This window comes from Colias croceus, chromosome 4 (genome assembly GCF_905220415.1).
Source record: "Colias croceus chromosome 4, ilColCroc2.1".
NCBI classification, from domain to species: domain Eukaryota; kingdom Metazoa; phylum Arthropoda; class Insecta; order Lepidoptera; family Pieridae; genus Colias; species Colias croceus.
In genome coordinates, this window is record NC_059540.1 from 10,004,972 (window position 1) to 10,022,097 (window position 17,126).

General features: G+C 33.0%; 1 protein-coding gene across 1 annotated transcript; it reads left to right on the forward strand.

Annotated features, from left to right (window-relative positions):
- The first annotated feature begins 1,053 nt into the window (after positions 1-1,053).
- LOC123691295 (ubiquitin-protein ligase E3B) lies at positions 1,054-12,082 on the forward strand. The gene is made up of 19 exons (XM_045635614.1): positions 1,054-1,460; positions 1,680-1,916; positions 2,963-3,215; positions 3,509-3,697; positions 4,027-4,218; positions 4,544-4,869; positions 5,396-5,520; positions 5,990-6,161; positions 6,459-6,577; positions 6,842-7,014; positions 7,281-7,361; positions 7,652-7,850; positions 8,253-8,416; positions 8,955-9,101; positions 9,405-9,520; positions 9,799-9,928; positions 10,910-11,074; positions 11,447-11,558; positions 11,808-12,082. The coding sequence occupies exons 1-19, from the start codon at positions 1,300-1,302 to the stop codon at positions 11,978-11,980; spliced, it is 3,234 nt and encodes a 1,077-aa protein (XP_045491570.1). The 5' UTR covers positions 1,054-1,299; the 3' UTR covers positions 11,981-12,082.
- The last annotated feature ends 5,044 nt before the right edge of the window (positions 12,083-17,126 follow it).

Here is a 17,126-nt window from a genome sequence, read left to right on the forward strand (position 1 = left end):
TGCAGTGCTGATACATGCTTAGTGCCTTATACGTCGCAACGACAATAATTGATGACGTCACAGCGCAGTAGTTTACTATGCAAACATAGTTTTTCAGTTAATTATTGTAAAAATTATCAAAATTAAATAATTTTTTTTGTAATTGATAGAGCAAATCGGGAGCAATTTTTTTGCAAAAAAATTTTTTATGAAAAGTGAATATTTTTCATTCTATAGGGAAATCAAGTTTTCAGTATTTGGATTTTTTTAAAAATTAATTATAAATAAACTAATAATTATAGAAGTGGAGCAATTACAGATTCTGATGGAGCATTTAAGGAGCAATTTTTTGAGATATTAATAATAATAAAAAAAAACTTTCCGCGCTAACTTCCTTCCGGTGCTAATAGCGACATCTATTTTGAAAGTATGGACAATTGATTTTTAAATTCATATAAAAGTACAATAGAGGGCGGCTACCACAAGAATAAAACAGGATGTATTCATAGTATTCTTGTTAATATTATTATTAATACGATATTATTGTGATTAAAAGAAGTTATTTATAAAACTAGCTTACTTATATGGTGCTCGCAGTGCCGTGCATATCACTCGCAAGTTGCACCCGATTTTTCTAGAGAAAAGCCACTGTAGGTAAAATATTACAAAAACAGAGCCTTTTCTTATATATTTACAAAAAAAGAATGAAGGCATACATATGCTTCCATATCAATATAGATAGGTAAACTGCCGCGCTTTTTAATCTCTTGTATATTATATTAAATTATTCAAGCAAACGAATACAAGCGGCTTCACTATGGTTTTTGTCCACGTCTGATTTTAAAATTCAGACAAGACGCTCACAGGTAAAAATCGTGAAACCACTCCAAAATTTGTATTTCATAGAATTAATTGCTGGTTCACACTAATATTAATATTATAATTAATTGACCATAAACAACTCATTCAAACTAACGCCCAAAGTTTTAGTATCTAGTGCAATAATCAATAATTTTAAAAAGTTAAACAAAATTAATGGAATGTCAAAATTGTCAAAGTCAAACTAAAATTATCTCCGATTCGATTTGTAACAAGTTACAAGCTTACTCAAAAAATATCTTGAATATCTTTATTGCAGCAAGAAATGTGGAACATAAATTGTTACACAAATAAAATATGATGAAGAAAATATATCTGTCGTGATACGGGGCAAAAAATACGCATTGCAATAATGCCCCCTTATCGTGACAGTTAAAACTAAAAACAGAAAACAAAGCCTATATTTGTGTACAAATTATTAATTAAATTCAGCTTTTAAAGATGTTTTCAAAGAATTTAACTACTAAGGACTCGTTCCTAGAGCAGATGAAAGCAGCGAGAGAAGAGCGCGCGCTTGAAAAGAAAAGGGAACAGTCTGCCATAAAAATACAGGCAATAGTTCGCGGCTGGCTAGCGAGACAAAAGTTTATCAAGCTTATTTTGTAAGTTTTCCTAATCTTCATTCATACAGAGAACTATTTCTTATTTCTAGAACATTGCATGAAATCATATTTCATGATTTTATGTTTAAATGTTGTTTTTATTGCTGCTGAGTGAAGCTGAATACATAACACATGCTTATGCTATATTATACATTATTTATTAGACCTTTGGTTATGAAATACTTGTATTACTAGTTGCTAACAAAGACTTTGTTTCAGGAATGAATTCGACCAATTGTTACCTGAAACTAATCATGGATCTCAAGAAGAAGGCCAACAACCAGAGTTTGTACAAGCGCTGGATGTATACAAAGTTACTTGCCATTTATTTTTAGTATTTAAACCACAAAGGGACAGAAAGAGATTTGAAAAACTCTGCAAATATATTGTCCAGAGTTTGCATTCGGAATCTGTGAAAATATCTTATGTGGGAGTATTCCTCAACAAAGAATACAGGTGAGAAAAAATAATAATAGATCCAGATTATTGTCAAAGTTTTTACTGGTAGTTTGTACTCAATCACCACTAGCATTTCTGAATATTGATTTCCAGACATCACTACATAGTATAAAACAAAGTCGCTTTCTCTGTCCCTATGTCCCTTTGTATGCTTAAATCTTTAAAACAACGCAACGGATTTTGATGCGGTTTTTTTTAATAGATAGTGATTCAAGAGGAAGGTTGTAGTATATAATTTATTACGTTTTAGAGAAAGCGGGCGGAGCAGCGGGCGGTAAGCTAGTTTAGCTAGCATTATAATATGTATTAAGGTGTTATTATATTATGTTAATGGCCAGAGTCAATATAGAAAATTGTACTCCTTTAAAGTTAAAAGGGTACAAATGTACCAGTGACTCGAGTGACTCAATATAATTTTAAAACTATGCATAATACATATTTCAAATGTAATGTTCAGTTACATTGTTTTATTAGTTAACAACATGTTTTATTATTGGTTGTGCACACTATTTTTTGTATGAAGATTAAATTGTTTTATCGTCATGGAAATTCTGATGCAATGTATTTTGAAAATGGTATTTACTCTATGCTAATATTATAAAGCTGAAGAGTTTTTTTGTTTTTTTGTTTGAACATGCTAATCTCTGGAACTACTGGTCCGAATTGAAAAATTCTTTCGGTGTTAGATAGCGTATTTATCAAGGAAGACTTATATCATCACTATGATAGTAGATAATAGGAGCGAAGCCACGTGGGTGAAACCGTGGAGCGCAGCTAGTGTACAATACTTTATTTTTGTATTTCAAAAATAAATCAAATTATTGAATCCTTGTTTTTCCTTAATTGCAAATATGACATTAAAATTTTCTTATTAAAAAGTCGTTATCATAACATTTTCATATTAAAAAGTCGTTATCAGACTTTTAATACAGGAAATGACAGATCTTGTAATAAATATAACTTACACTAATTATAATTTATTTTGACCCTAATGTTATTGCTCCTTATATTTCTGATTAAGACATTAGCATTTTTATTTACAGTTTATGCTGGATACAACACATAAAGGATCTCCTCTTCAAATGTTGCCAGTACCTGGAAGAATTGAAACCAGAGTCTCCAATAGACATGCAAAGTATACTCATTCATTTGCACACACTATTAGAATTTACTGCTGTAAATACATGGGCTCTTACACGATTGAAAAACTTTGATAAGCTCAGAGGCGGTATGACACAACTTTGTGCTAATGTAATGGGTTCTCTGTTTCATAAAGGATATTATTTAACTTTAAAGGTAAGATATTAATAATAATATAAGTTTTTATTAACATATACACTAATATCTATTATCTACATGTTTACATACTACTTAATAATCCTCACTTGCTAAAAGGATTGCCGCTCTATATTTTACAAGTAAAAGCACAGGCTTTTACTACAGAGCTACAGAGCAGCTCTATTCTTTTATAAATCTAATAAAATTGTTATATTTATATGGTATTTGTTGTATAATAAGTTTGAAATAAAATTCTCTATATCACTGTTTTCAATAAACTAAAATCTTTTATCTTTTAAACATTGTTTCAGTCACTACTCCTTCGAGGCCTTTGCCGCGAGAAAGTCAGTCTCAAGAACATAGCATTATCGGCGATTGTTGCGCTTGCGCTGCGTCCGCTGATCTCTGCACAGTTCTCTGAGAAACTACTCACAATGTTCATCATACAAATACTCTCCGTTCCAACACTGGTGTATCACATGCAACTTATATCACCAGAGGTAAGAATAGTATTGAAAATAAGCTAAGACCTTCAACGTTTCTGTGATAGTTGGTTAAAAAGTGGTTACTTCTACTAAATTATAAATAAATACAAATGTTAACTTAACATTTAGATTTTGTTCTTAGACTATTCATATTGTGTGGCAAATAACTAAAATGTTTGCTTTCAAAATATTTGCTATTTTTAGAGATATTTTTAAAACTTTCTTGAATCAAACAGATTGACCTGCATACATAAAGGAATTATTATCAACTAGTTTATCCATTATTCACGAAACAGGCATATTATTATCCCCTAAAATTTATAAATACATTGTTATAATTTCAGTCAATTTCCACATTCCGCACACACGCGCTATTCGATAAATCCATCGAATTTCTGAGCGCAGATCAGAATATGCGAATCGTATTCAATACATTGGAGGGAAACTACGCTCTTTGCTTGTTGGGAAACCTTATACAGTTGGCGCACATTGAACGGGACCATACACAGAGTGAAACGTTTTATCCTACTTTTGTGGTAAGTTATATTTCATAATGTGTTATAGTGACAATTATTTGAATAATTCTGCATTGTAATTTCTATAAAATAATTATTTAAAAAAATGAAATGTGATAAGTAAAGTTAATTTTCCATTTATGAACATTATGCAATGACAGTAATTTAAAATTCAATGCTTTATTGTATTTGGAATAAAAAAACATGCCTAGTGTACATTAACTAAACTAACGATGACACCCATAAAACTAATTTTTTTAAATGCAAAATATTAAATTTGGTCATAAAACGCTGTGTAACTTATAGTTCTAGAGTTTACTTTATTCATTCGTCAAAATCATTTCAGCTCGTGACAACCCGCTTTCTAGACAGCTGTCAACAGTATGTAGTATGCAAGAAAGGTAACCTTAGCAACTGGCATCCCGTACTAGGCTGGTTTTCGCAAGGTTTCGATGCGTATTTACCCCCCACTATGGGCAATCTACGAACCCAGCTATCCTTGCTATGGGGAGCTCCGTTATTGAAGAAGTTATTGGCTATACCGTTAAAGGAAATGCTAGAAGGTGGTATCTCTGCGGAGGAGGGAGCGGGGCCCTCTCAACAATCGTCGCCAGTGCAATTAAATAACCCAGCCGCGTTTATACGGAGAGCTATTGAAGCTAGAACTAATAGGTAAGGACAATGTCGTAGATATATGTATAAGGGGTTTTAATTTAAAATATCGATGAATACAGATAGTTTTTTTTATGTATTTGTAATGTTTGTCTCTGAAGTAAAGGGATAAAAAAAGACGGGTTGCACTCCGGGAGTGCCGGCAGAAGTGAAAACTTGATTATTAACGTTCAGCATATTTGATATTTTGGAATGGTATCCGTCTTACGCATGGAATATAAGGGCTAAAAAAAAAATCCGTCTTACGCTTTTTCGATCAGGCCACGTATCCTGACGCGAGTTTAAGATTTTATACCCAACGTCGCTAAAGAAGTTTTCACTTCAAAATTATTATTGTAACGAAAACATAAGCAAATAGCTGTTACTAAATAATACCAAAAAATATTATAAATACTAAAGTAAATTAAGAGCTTAGATAGATTTTGCGTTTTAAATGCCTATTTTTATAGTAATACTAAATTATATGTTCTTATACACCCAATATTATGTTCTTTTATTTATAAATTTGTTTATCATTGATTTACAGGGGTAGCTCAAATAAAAGTTACAGGAAGCTGGGTTCTCCGGACTGCACAAAAGTTGCCTTAATATGCTCAATGTATCACACAGCTTTACAGACTATGACGCAAGTCAAACTGGATATATTGACGGGTAAAAAATTTTTCTACACATATTTTTTCTCTGTATTCTTGTATTATGAATAATAAATGTTTGAGTTATTATGTGCCCAAAGTGACTGAACCAATTTTATCCAAATTGGTTCCGTCACTTTAGTTAAAATGGGAAACAAACATTTATCAACTAACTATTTTTCCCGTATGAAAATTATTAAGATTACGATCTTCTATTAAAAAATTATATTATGTGTAGTAAATAATATTTTGACGTGACAACGTCTTATAAATTGGTTTGCCGGGTGACACTTCAAGAAACTGAGTTACGCTCCGCTCACGTTATATGCTCACAATGAGAGCGAGTGAGAAGCACGCGTCCCTTCCACTCGGGCATGGTTAGGCCGCCTAAGAGCGAGAGAGACAGACATACAAAGTCGTTGTCACGTAAAACTTTCGCCCGTATACCGACTTTACAGGCAACCAATTTTTTTTTTTATAATATACAGGCTTATGCAATCAAGACGAAATCCTATACTCGCTATGGCAATTCCTATGTACATTGGGGCCAAACAGTGGCTTGAAAGCATTCCTCGATCTATTGGCCGTTAATACTAAATCGTCTGCGCCTGAGTTTCAAATGCTCATATTGTTTGCTGATTGTATGACGCATTATGTTACGTAAGTTATATTATGAGATATTTGCACATAAATAATGGAAACTACATGTTTTGGTGTGTACATTTATTATGACGCCTTTCCTCATAATAATAGAAAAGCTATATACAATATCTGTTGAATGATTCATTTTGAAATCTATGCATTTGAAAAAAAATTAAACTATAGAAGTAATTTTAATGTTAAAATCTAAATAACAAAATTTAACTATTAATCATGAACAATAAATAAAAATTTAAATGAAAGTTAAAATTTTTATAAATAAATTTATTATACAAAAATTTTTGAACAAATTTTCAGAATACTCGATGATATGGAAATGTATGAAAAGCAAGAACCATTTAAACTGCAAGACTACGTGAACATGTCATTGTTTTTGAACATGTTTATATACAAATCCATCATTGGACAACTTTTTGGTAAGTTTTAGTGTATCACAATATCATAAACTATGGTGTCTGTTTTTAAATAGAATTTTTAAATTGTCTGATCTTTTAAAGCAAATTATTCCATCTATAATTAAATTTTACTCCTAAATGCTCTTCATATTTTTAAATTCAATAGGTACCATTTACTACCAAATTCCGTGCCATAGAAAAAAGTTATTACCTACATCAAAAAATCTGTATAGGTATATAACAATATTTTTTTTAAATTTTAATACACATATCAATTCTTTCCAGATCTCAAAAACATCCAAAGCAACGAGGTGTTTAGGTCGCTTCACACACTCCTGCTAGTGTTGTACCGCCGCGACTGTAGACGCTCGTACACGCCCGCGGGACACTGGCTTGTAAGGGAAATACGGGATTCGCACTTTATGGCTGATCTGGAGAAGGGAAAGAAACCGCAACAGGTGAATATAAGTAAAAAACGCGTATGTGCCTAGCCCACGTGTCAGAAGTGAAATTTCTTTGGCAAGTTCAAAGATATCATAAGATATAAGTTTAAAGGAAAAAATATTGAATATTACATATTTGTCGGTGCGGAAAAATCCGCAAATAAGTAAAAAAAATAGAGCTGGAGAAATTATTTGGGATTTCACAACGCAAATATTTTAAAACAGAAAATTATTTAAAACATTATATATTATGTTAATCATAATATATTCATCCTTTGCAGGTTCTGGTACAAAAGACTCCACACATGATCGCTCACGGTGAAAGAGTGAGATTGTTCAGAAGAGCCGTGGCTGATGAGAAGGTAATTTTCTGCCGATATCTAACCATTTTCTTTGTTAAGAAATGTAAATACTATGTCATATAATCAAAAATATTTGTAATATGTGTGCGCATGCGCGTATGTGTGCGTACGAGCGTGCGTGTATGTGTGCGTGTGCGTGCGAGCGTGCGTGTACCTGTGTCAACGTGCGTGCATGTGTACGTACGAGCGTGCGTGTGCGTGCGCTTGTGTGCGTGCGAGCGTGCGGGTGTTGGTGTGTGTGATAAAATTGCATGTACATAATATATTTGTAAAGTTGGATCAATGCGCAGGTGGTGCTGGGTCTGACGGAGCGCGCGTGCGGCGGGCGCTCGACGCTGGTGACGGTGCGGCGCGCGCGGCTGGTGGAGGACGGCTACCGGCAGCTGGCCGCGCTGCCGAGCCGCGCGCTGCGGGCCGTCGTGCGCGTGCGCTTCGTCAACGAGCAGGGGCTGGACGAGGCGGGCATCGACCAGGACGGCGTGTTCAAGGGTCAGTGACGTCACACGCGGCAGGAGGACGGCTGCCGGCAGTGACGTCACATTTACGATCATACTACTGCGTAATCGTGCAATAGCAGATAGCAGAGATGCGTGATAGACGAGACTCGTGCGGTCATAGAGGAGCGCACTGATTGGTGGTTACGTACAGGACGGCGTCTTCAAGTGTCAATGACATCACATTATGCGATCTTACAGTTGTACCTGAGTCCTTACCAAATAGAAGTAACGTGCTTCCGGGGCAGGGGTGTAAATTTACTTATACAGTCAGGTGTTTGAGTTCATGAACGTGTATTTTATTATCTCTTTAAAGTGAACAATTTTTAAATGTGTATTTTTTCCAAACAAACTTTATTCCAACAATTGATTTACTGAGTTATTTGTATTTCCACAGAATTTTTGGAAGAAACTATCAAGCGGGTATTTGATCCCTCACTGAATTTATTCCGTGTGACGAGCGAGGAGAGATTGTACCCATCGCCGACTTCATGCTTACAAGAAAATCATCTGCAATTGTTTGAATTCATCGGAAGAATGCTCGGCAAAGCAGTTTATGAGGTAAGAAGGATATTTATTGTATACTAGATTTCCGCCCGCGTTCAATGCAAAAAACCTGCATAGTTTCCGTTCCCGTGGAATTTCCGGGATAAAACCTACCCTATGTGTTAATCCAAGTTACCCTCTATATATGTGATAAATTTCATTGTTATCGGTTCAGTAGTATTTTCGTGAAAGAGTTTCGTTCAAACACACACACATCCTTACAAACTTTCACATTTATAATATTAAGTAGGATATATACTGTTGCTTTTCCATAGTCTTAAGAAAATTTTACCTCGTTAAGGTTGAAATGCCCACATTTATATGGTATAGTGGTAAACATGATATGCGCGTCCTTCTTCCGTAAGTAAAAAGCAACTTTATTGTATGTCATATAAGGTTGAAAATTACACAAACAATATACATTACCTCCATTTTCACAGGGTATAGTAGTAAACTTGCCATTAGCGTCATTCCCATTCAAAATTTACCTTTATTGCATGTCACATAATGTTGAAAATTCCACAAACTTTACCACACCACCATACATTTACAGGGTATAGTAGTAGACGTGCCATTCGCGTCTTTCTTCCTAAGCCAAGTGCTAGGACAAACGCAGCAAGCGCTCTACAGCTGGATAGACGAACTGCCCTCGCTGGACAGGGACCTGTATAGGAGTCTCACGTATATTAAACATTTTCAGGTGCGTATTTTTGCATTTAGTGGATTAAATCAAATGTAATTGATAAAAAAAGTTCTGAAAAATACAGTTTGCAAAAAAAAGGATTCATGCTTTTTTGTGTCCATTTATTCATTTCATTCAGTTAAATAATAAATTATTATTTTTTTATTACTGGAAGAAAGTATTAAAAAAAAAACCATATAATACTTACCTACTATTGCAAAATTTAACATCTTTTAGCTTTAGAAATGAAATAATTATTTGAGAAATGACACTAAAAATTTTTTTAAATATATTGTTAAAAATTTTTGTTTAATAAAACAGGGAGATATATCAAGTTTGGAGCTAACATTCTCGGTGGACGAAGAACGCCTGGGCGAAATAGTTACACATGAACTTGTGCCCGGGGGCAAAGCTATACCTGTCACCAATGAAAATAAGTAAGTTTTATTTTGAGTACTGATGGAATTGAAAAGGTTAAATTAAGCATTTTGAAAATAATTTCAAAGATGTTTTTTATACTTGAATTGGGACGTAAATTGAAAAAAGCAATAATTAGAATGAGTTGTGCGTATTTAGGAGCTCATTATCCATTTCTCCCCTTGTTATCGTTGACACAGGATAAATAATAAATAAATAAATTCTTCTCAAAAGAAGTTTTCTAATAAAACCAGCTTTAAACCTGTCAATAGACTAAGATAAAATGTTCTTTTTGCAGAATCAATTACATACATTTGATGGCTCACTTCCGCATGCACACACAGATCAAGGACCAAACGAACGCTTTTATAAAGGGATTCCGTGCTATTATTAATCCTGAGTGGCTGTCGTTGTTCTCTACGCCAGAGGTATGTGTAGATAATCTATACTAATAGTATAAATGCGAAAGTAACTCTGTCTGTCTGTCTGTCTGTTACTCAATCACGCCTAAACTACTGAACCAATTGTCATGAAATTTGGTATAGAGATATTTTGATACCCGAGAAAGGACATAGGCTACTTTTTATCCCGGGAAAATGACGCAATCTCGGAAATCCCACGGGAGCGGGAACTATGTGGGTTTTTCTTTGACAGTGCGGGCGAAGCCGCGGGCGCAAACCTAGTTTACTATAATGTTACTAGCGGCCCGCCCCGGCTTCGCCCTTGGTACATAATATGAAAAATAGATTGTTGGCCGATTCTCAGACTTACCCGATATGCACAGAAAATTTCATGAGAATCGGTCCAGCCGTTTCGGAGGAGTATGGCAACGAAAGCTGTGACACGAGAATTTTATATATTAGATATGTTAATCCTAGACCTCTTGAGAGTATATTCTATAGTTATATAGGATACTATGCTATTTCTTTAGTTATGTGTGCGTTAAATAGAGCCGCTTCACTGTGCGTACGGTTCGTTATGCATTGCGTCAGACAACGTATAGCGCGAGTTAGTGTTTGCTACTGCGAATTCGGCGCGCTACATCTGTCTTTTTTAATATTCTTAGGGATGTCGCTCACTAATAATTAATTATTTTCCATTTTTTTTAACTTTCTTTTTGATTTGTTTTGTTTCACCATCACATTGGCATTGCATTTGGATTTGTATGCACTGTTGCTTAGTTTTTTTAAGCTATTGCATAGCTTCTATCGCGGGCCTTGAGCGTGGAGACCGAATCCAGAAATTCCGTAACGAAAATAACCTAACACCCCCCACTTCGACCGTTACAGGTGATACTTTTTATGCCATGCAATAGCTTTACCGCGGCAGTTACCGAATGTCACGCGATGATGTTTTTTTCCGCGGGTGAAGCCATGTGCCACAGCTAGAAACACGTGTTCTACTTGCAGCTCCAACGTCTAATAAGCGGCGATAACGTACCTCTCGACTTACGCGACTTACGGCGTCACACACAATACTACGGCGGGTTCCACGACTCGCACCGCGTCGTGTGCTGGCTGTGGGACGTGCTGCAGCGGGACTTCTCCGAGCACGAGCGCGCCATGTTCCTCAAGGTGCGTAGAGACCGGTAGAGTTGTTGTGTAGAGCTATGTAGAGTTATGTAGATCAGGATATGTAGAGCGGGGCTGTATGGAGATAGAGACTAGCCAGTTATGTAGTAATGTAGAGCGTGGTCTGTATGGGTGTTGAGACTCGCCAGATAGGCTCATGTAGAGCTGGCTCTCTTGATATGTTTACGTGTCATTTTAATAGTTGTGTATGTGAAATACGACAAAACCAGATTAAAGGGAACCCGCGCTTAAAAATAAACCCTGTCTAAAGTTTTTTGTGGTAAGACAGTTGGTTTTTTTTATTTGAAGTTTTATTTACAAGAACAATCTATCATGTCATGTTTGACATTCAGTCAATGTATATTTTATTCACAGTTCGTGACATCGTGCTCTAAGCCACCAGTGCTGGGCTTTGCGCATCTCAAACCGCCATTCTCTATTCGCTGCGTCGAAGTAGGCGATGATGAAGATACTGGAGATACTATAGGTAAATATAAAACATAGTGTACACTGTAGAATAATTATAAAAATGTAAAAACAAATTCTTTTACAAATTCTATCTGCATTTGCCACTTTAAAATTTCTTTTACAATACAATATTTTTTGTATTTTTCTGCCTACCCTCAAATATATTTTATCAAATTTCCTAATTCGCAATCAGTTATTTTTGAGTTCTACTTTTCCTTCATTTTATAAATGACAGAGGTATACTGTAAATATATTATTTATTTTCCAGGGAGTGTAATAAGAGGCTTTTTCACAATACGAAAGAAGGATCCGCTCAACCGTTTACCAACTTCGTCTACGTGTTTCAATCTACTCAAATTACCCAACTATCAAAAAAGGAGTACACTAAGGGACAAACTAAGATACGCTGTTAATAGCAACACTGGTTTTGAATTGTCGTAAATTTTAGGTCACAGAAAATTAGGCCGTATTTCAATGTATTAAAGCATTGTTTTGATTAATAAATTATCCGACTGTCAAAAAAGAAGCACGCTACGAGACAAACTAAATACGCTGTTAATAGCAACACTGGTTTTGAATTGTCTTAAAAAAATTAATTCAAGGAAAATTAGACCATATTGCAATGCTGTTAAGGCATAGATTCAATTCGTTGCTTGGAAAATTGAATTTTTGGTTGTCTTACCCTAATTTTAGACTCAAAGTTGTGCAATTTGATTTTATTTTAATCATTTATTTGTTGATTAAATTTATGTGTGATTTTCTTAAAAAATAGGACGGTACAATTAATATTGACATTTGGTTTTTTTATGAGTTATTGATGTAAGTATCCATAGTTGCTAATATTCCAAAGAATTTAAACGAATATTATTTTATTCCGAAAGAATTTTGTATGATCTCTGAAAACCATTCAGTAGATGAATAGTTTGAATTAAATGGCTTAGAACGTTTTTATTTTATTCAAATTGGCGGGAAATAAAACATTATTAGTTTTTTTTATATGTAGGTGGTTATTTTTAAAAATTGAAAATTATTGATTTTTGCTTGATAGTGTCAATCAACAAAATAAATGTTACAATCTCAGGGTGTGTAATATACAATTAATTTTATAAAATACAGAATTGGTGGTTGCTTCAAATAATGAGCACTCATGAATGCAATTTTATAGCACTCATGAAAGATGACATGCTCAAAAAATCTTCAATATAAATGATAAGAATATAAAAGTTTATTTGATAATTACATTTATTTTGATATTAAGAATTGGCTTTGAAATTAAACTTGACAAAATATAAAAAAAGGAAAAATACAAGTTATCATGATATTAACAGAGAAAGAAAAAATTACAGAGAAAATTCAATGGATTTGTAAGGATTCGAATAAGTCTTTAGAGCTTTCAACTTCAATACATATGCACCTTTACATTCTTGGTGTATTTTCTTATTTATTCAAAACTACCCGCACCAAGCACTTTTTGTGTGAAATCTTACGTGGCCAGTATATTATCGGAATGCCTGTCGGTGTTTTGGCAAGCAAATATTCCTGTAAATAAAATTAGGATTTAGATCTATAACAATTGGGATTAGATTTAAAAATAACACGAATTAGAAATCGAATTGATAGCGTTTTTAAAATTATTTAAGTTTTCTTTTCACCGTCTGTAAATAATTTACTTTAGATCGTAAAAAACACGATGGAGATTTGAGATTGCAATTTTGATACTTAGGTTATGGGGTTTTGTATAAACGTTTTGGAAGTAGTACCTATATATTATTATCTAAAGCGGGCTCCTCACACATCGGTCGCAGGGGCAATATTGGAACTATCTCGGTTGCACGGCGGTCGGAGCAATTTCAGCTGTTCTCTAAATTGCCCCTGTTTGCCTATACAACTCCCAATTAAGGGGCCAATTAAGGATGCAATTTCAATATTGCCCCTGCTGCAGGTATGTGTGTAGCCCACGTAAATTGAGCCAGTCCATTTCAGGTCTAAAATATGATATGATATGTACATAGACAATAATAATCACTTAGTACTATAATATGTATAATGAATAGTCGGACTCGTTTTTTTTACTAAAATATTTTTGAATTGAACACTTTATCATCAATTTACTCCATAATATAAAGATTGAGCTCAATATAAGTACTACATTTTTAAGTTCCCCATGATAAAATACTTTTTTTTTATATGTTTTTGTTGTAACCGTATTATAAACATTTTTTTAATTTTTTTTATTTATAATACTAATCGTTATCCATTTTTTCGAACGAAAAATATTTTAAATCTATGATATAGTGTTTAATTCCTAAATGTACAATACTCGCGTAACAATACATAAGCCGTGAGCACTATATGTTATAAACTGTATATTGTTTTCTTTGTATAATATCTAACCAATGTATTCTTTAAATATTTCCTGTATTATATTCTAATATAATTATTTATTATGCTGATATTATTGCAAGTCTTTTTGTGCTAGACTAATATGGTTAAAAACAGTTTTTATTTTATTTATTTTAATTACTAGACAATATGATTATGTAATAATTAGAAACAAAAAGCAATATGTCTTTGTTACTATCCTCCCTCTACCTGTTTTCAATAGCCAAGCTTTTCATAGCTTTTTCTTCCAAACATACGTTCCAAATAAGATATGGATTAAAATTGCATGTAAAAATCACCTAATGACGTCACAAAAATGAAAAAAGGCAATACAGTTATTCTTCTTTGGAACGTATTTCGCTGTATTGCGGTTGTGTTAATATTACAAATGATTAACTTTGTTGTGAAATAATAACTGTAGTTTAAAGCTTACAATATAACCTAAATAGCCATTTTTATCCTTACATAAGTTTTACGTTGCATGTTAACTTAGTTGATTTTAAATGTCTGTAAAAAACTCTTGTTTATATGTCTAGTTATTGTAAAACCCTTGTATTTTATTAAATTTCTTTAAATTTTGTTACAAGAACTAAAGTGCAATCTTCTCATGCCATATAATATTGTATTACAACGTGTTTCGGATATATTTTTGGAGTGTGAATTAGAAAAATCGGTAGCCCTAGTTATTTTATGAGTTGATTTTTAGGTCGTAAAAATAAAGAACTTAAAGATTATTTTTTTAATTAGGGATGGAATTCATTTATATGAAATCCATTAAATCATAAAAAAAAACACAAAAATAATTCGTTTGTTGGAAAAAATGGTTTTTTTTTTGTTTTTCTGTATTGTAATGGTATTGCAAGGATAGGTCAACCCCATTTTGAATTACCATCTAATGATTTTATAATAAAAATGTTTTATATTACGAGGCACGTTGTTAGATTTACAAATGATGTATTTTGTAGGTATGTTTCAATATTTAAGGTACTTCATATAGTGAACATATATCTTTGTGGATCGTTGTAAGGTATATTTTGTACTAGCCACGTAAATGTTGTATAACACAATGTGATTCTCTGTGATAAAATAATTCATATTTATTATTTTAGTGTTTTATTTTCCCGAATTCTCGAACCGAAAAATCAAATAAGAATATGAAGCATAGAACTTCATATTGATAACAACAATTTGTATCTAACCCTCTTATTCCCTCTTTCTTTCCCTTGAATGTATGGAGTTTGGTCAATCTCAATATTCAAAAAATTCAGTATCAACGTTTGATAAAAATCGATTCAATGAACTACGTAACCAAATTATTTTATTTGTGAGGTATATATTTAATATTCATCTTTATGTCTGTTGCATCATCTAATCGTATAGGAGGTACAATATCAACGTTGACAAGAGATAATTTTAGTATAGGTATAAAAGTTGGTTCTTTGATATGCTGTTCATCTTACTATTTCGGTTATAGTCCGGGCTGTCTGGCTGGCCGCAGTGGTTGCGTTTATTAGTGCGCATCTTATCTGCACAGGAAAATATCCTTAGTTAATTTAAAGTCATTTTTTACGTAATTTTTAATCTTTTGCCCTTAGAGATCCATCAGACATACATTTTTTATTTATAGACGATATTATATTTCAAGACGTTTTTTCGTTGTTTATAAATAGGTGCGAGACGCAATTTTTATTTCAAAATAATTAAAATACCGTATTTTATATTTAAATACCTATGTATAATATTATGAACTAGCTTACGCCCGCGACTCCGTCCGCGCGGAAAAATTAAGAAAAATTAAGATTTTTTTTCTACGTATTTTTCCGGGATAAAAGTATCAAACTCAAACTCAAACATTCATTTATTCAATTAGACTACTATTTAGTAGCACTTTCGAATAGTCATTACATAGGTAAGTATTTTTAACATTTACCACCGATTCGGAAAGCAGTATCTATGGAGAAGAATCGGCAAGAAACTCCATAGTTGCTCTTTTAACATCATGTAAATATTACAATATATGAAACTTATATCTAACTACACTATCCTATTTTATGCCCAGGATAATAAGGTATAATCGGTATAATTATACCAAGTTTCAACGAAATAGAACCGTTAGTTTTTACGTGATGCCTTCACATACAGACAGACAGACAGACAAAAAATTATTTAATTGCATATTTGGGTTTGGTATCGATCCAGTTACTCCCCCTGCTATTTATTTTTTCAATATTTTCAATGTACAGAATTGACCCTTCTAGAGATTTATTATATGTATATGTTGGAGTCACCAATGTAGGGGCTTTTAATGTGCGGGTGTAATAAAAGATGATTAACTACGCAAAGGTTATATTTCGTTAACTACATATATCGCGGGTCTCAAACCATAGGGGCGTATCCACAAAACCCCTACTTTTCAGGAGAGACAAAAAACTTAATAACTTTTTTTGTGATTGAGCCACCTTGTTGTGTTTATGCATGTAGCTATATATTTACACTGCAGTTAATATGGAATGCTTGGTTTTAAGATATTCCCTCTGTAACACTAGTTTTTAGCTGATACGTCTATTTGCCATGACGAATAGACGGCAAAACTCCGTCAAATTTCCCCCATAAATGTATGGAATTTATGGACGTAAAATCCTTCTCCTTAAATTATTAATATTTATACTTATATTTATTTTTACCTAGTCGGTAACTCAAAATATTGTAATTTAGGAATGAGAACCCATCGAAATTAACGTTATTTACGCGGTTTTTAAAATTCTTACGCCTGTTTGGCTTGGCATTTATATTGAGAGGCGTTTGAATTCAAAGTAGAGGTATAAACCAGTTTTATTCTACAATCTAGACAAAAAAAACCAAATGGAAGTAATTAACTAGTTACACAATATTTTCTGTGTGAAAATAAAAATAAGCATATAAAAAATTAAATTTATTTATAAATCTGAACATAGTTACTTAGGTACCTACTTTAAATGACTAAAGTCACAAACATTTTTAACTACGTTAAAAACAACCGACTTCAATATGTAACGGAAAAGTAAAAAATAAAAAAAAAGATTTGATGTTATTAATTTTAACATATTATTTAGATGTGCTTTTTACTAAATAGGTTTGATACTAAGTGCTTAGTGCTTGGCACCGACTTCAAAGCTATTTAATAAATAACTAGCACATCTAAATAATATGTAGTAATAAATAATAT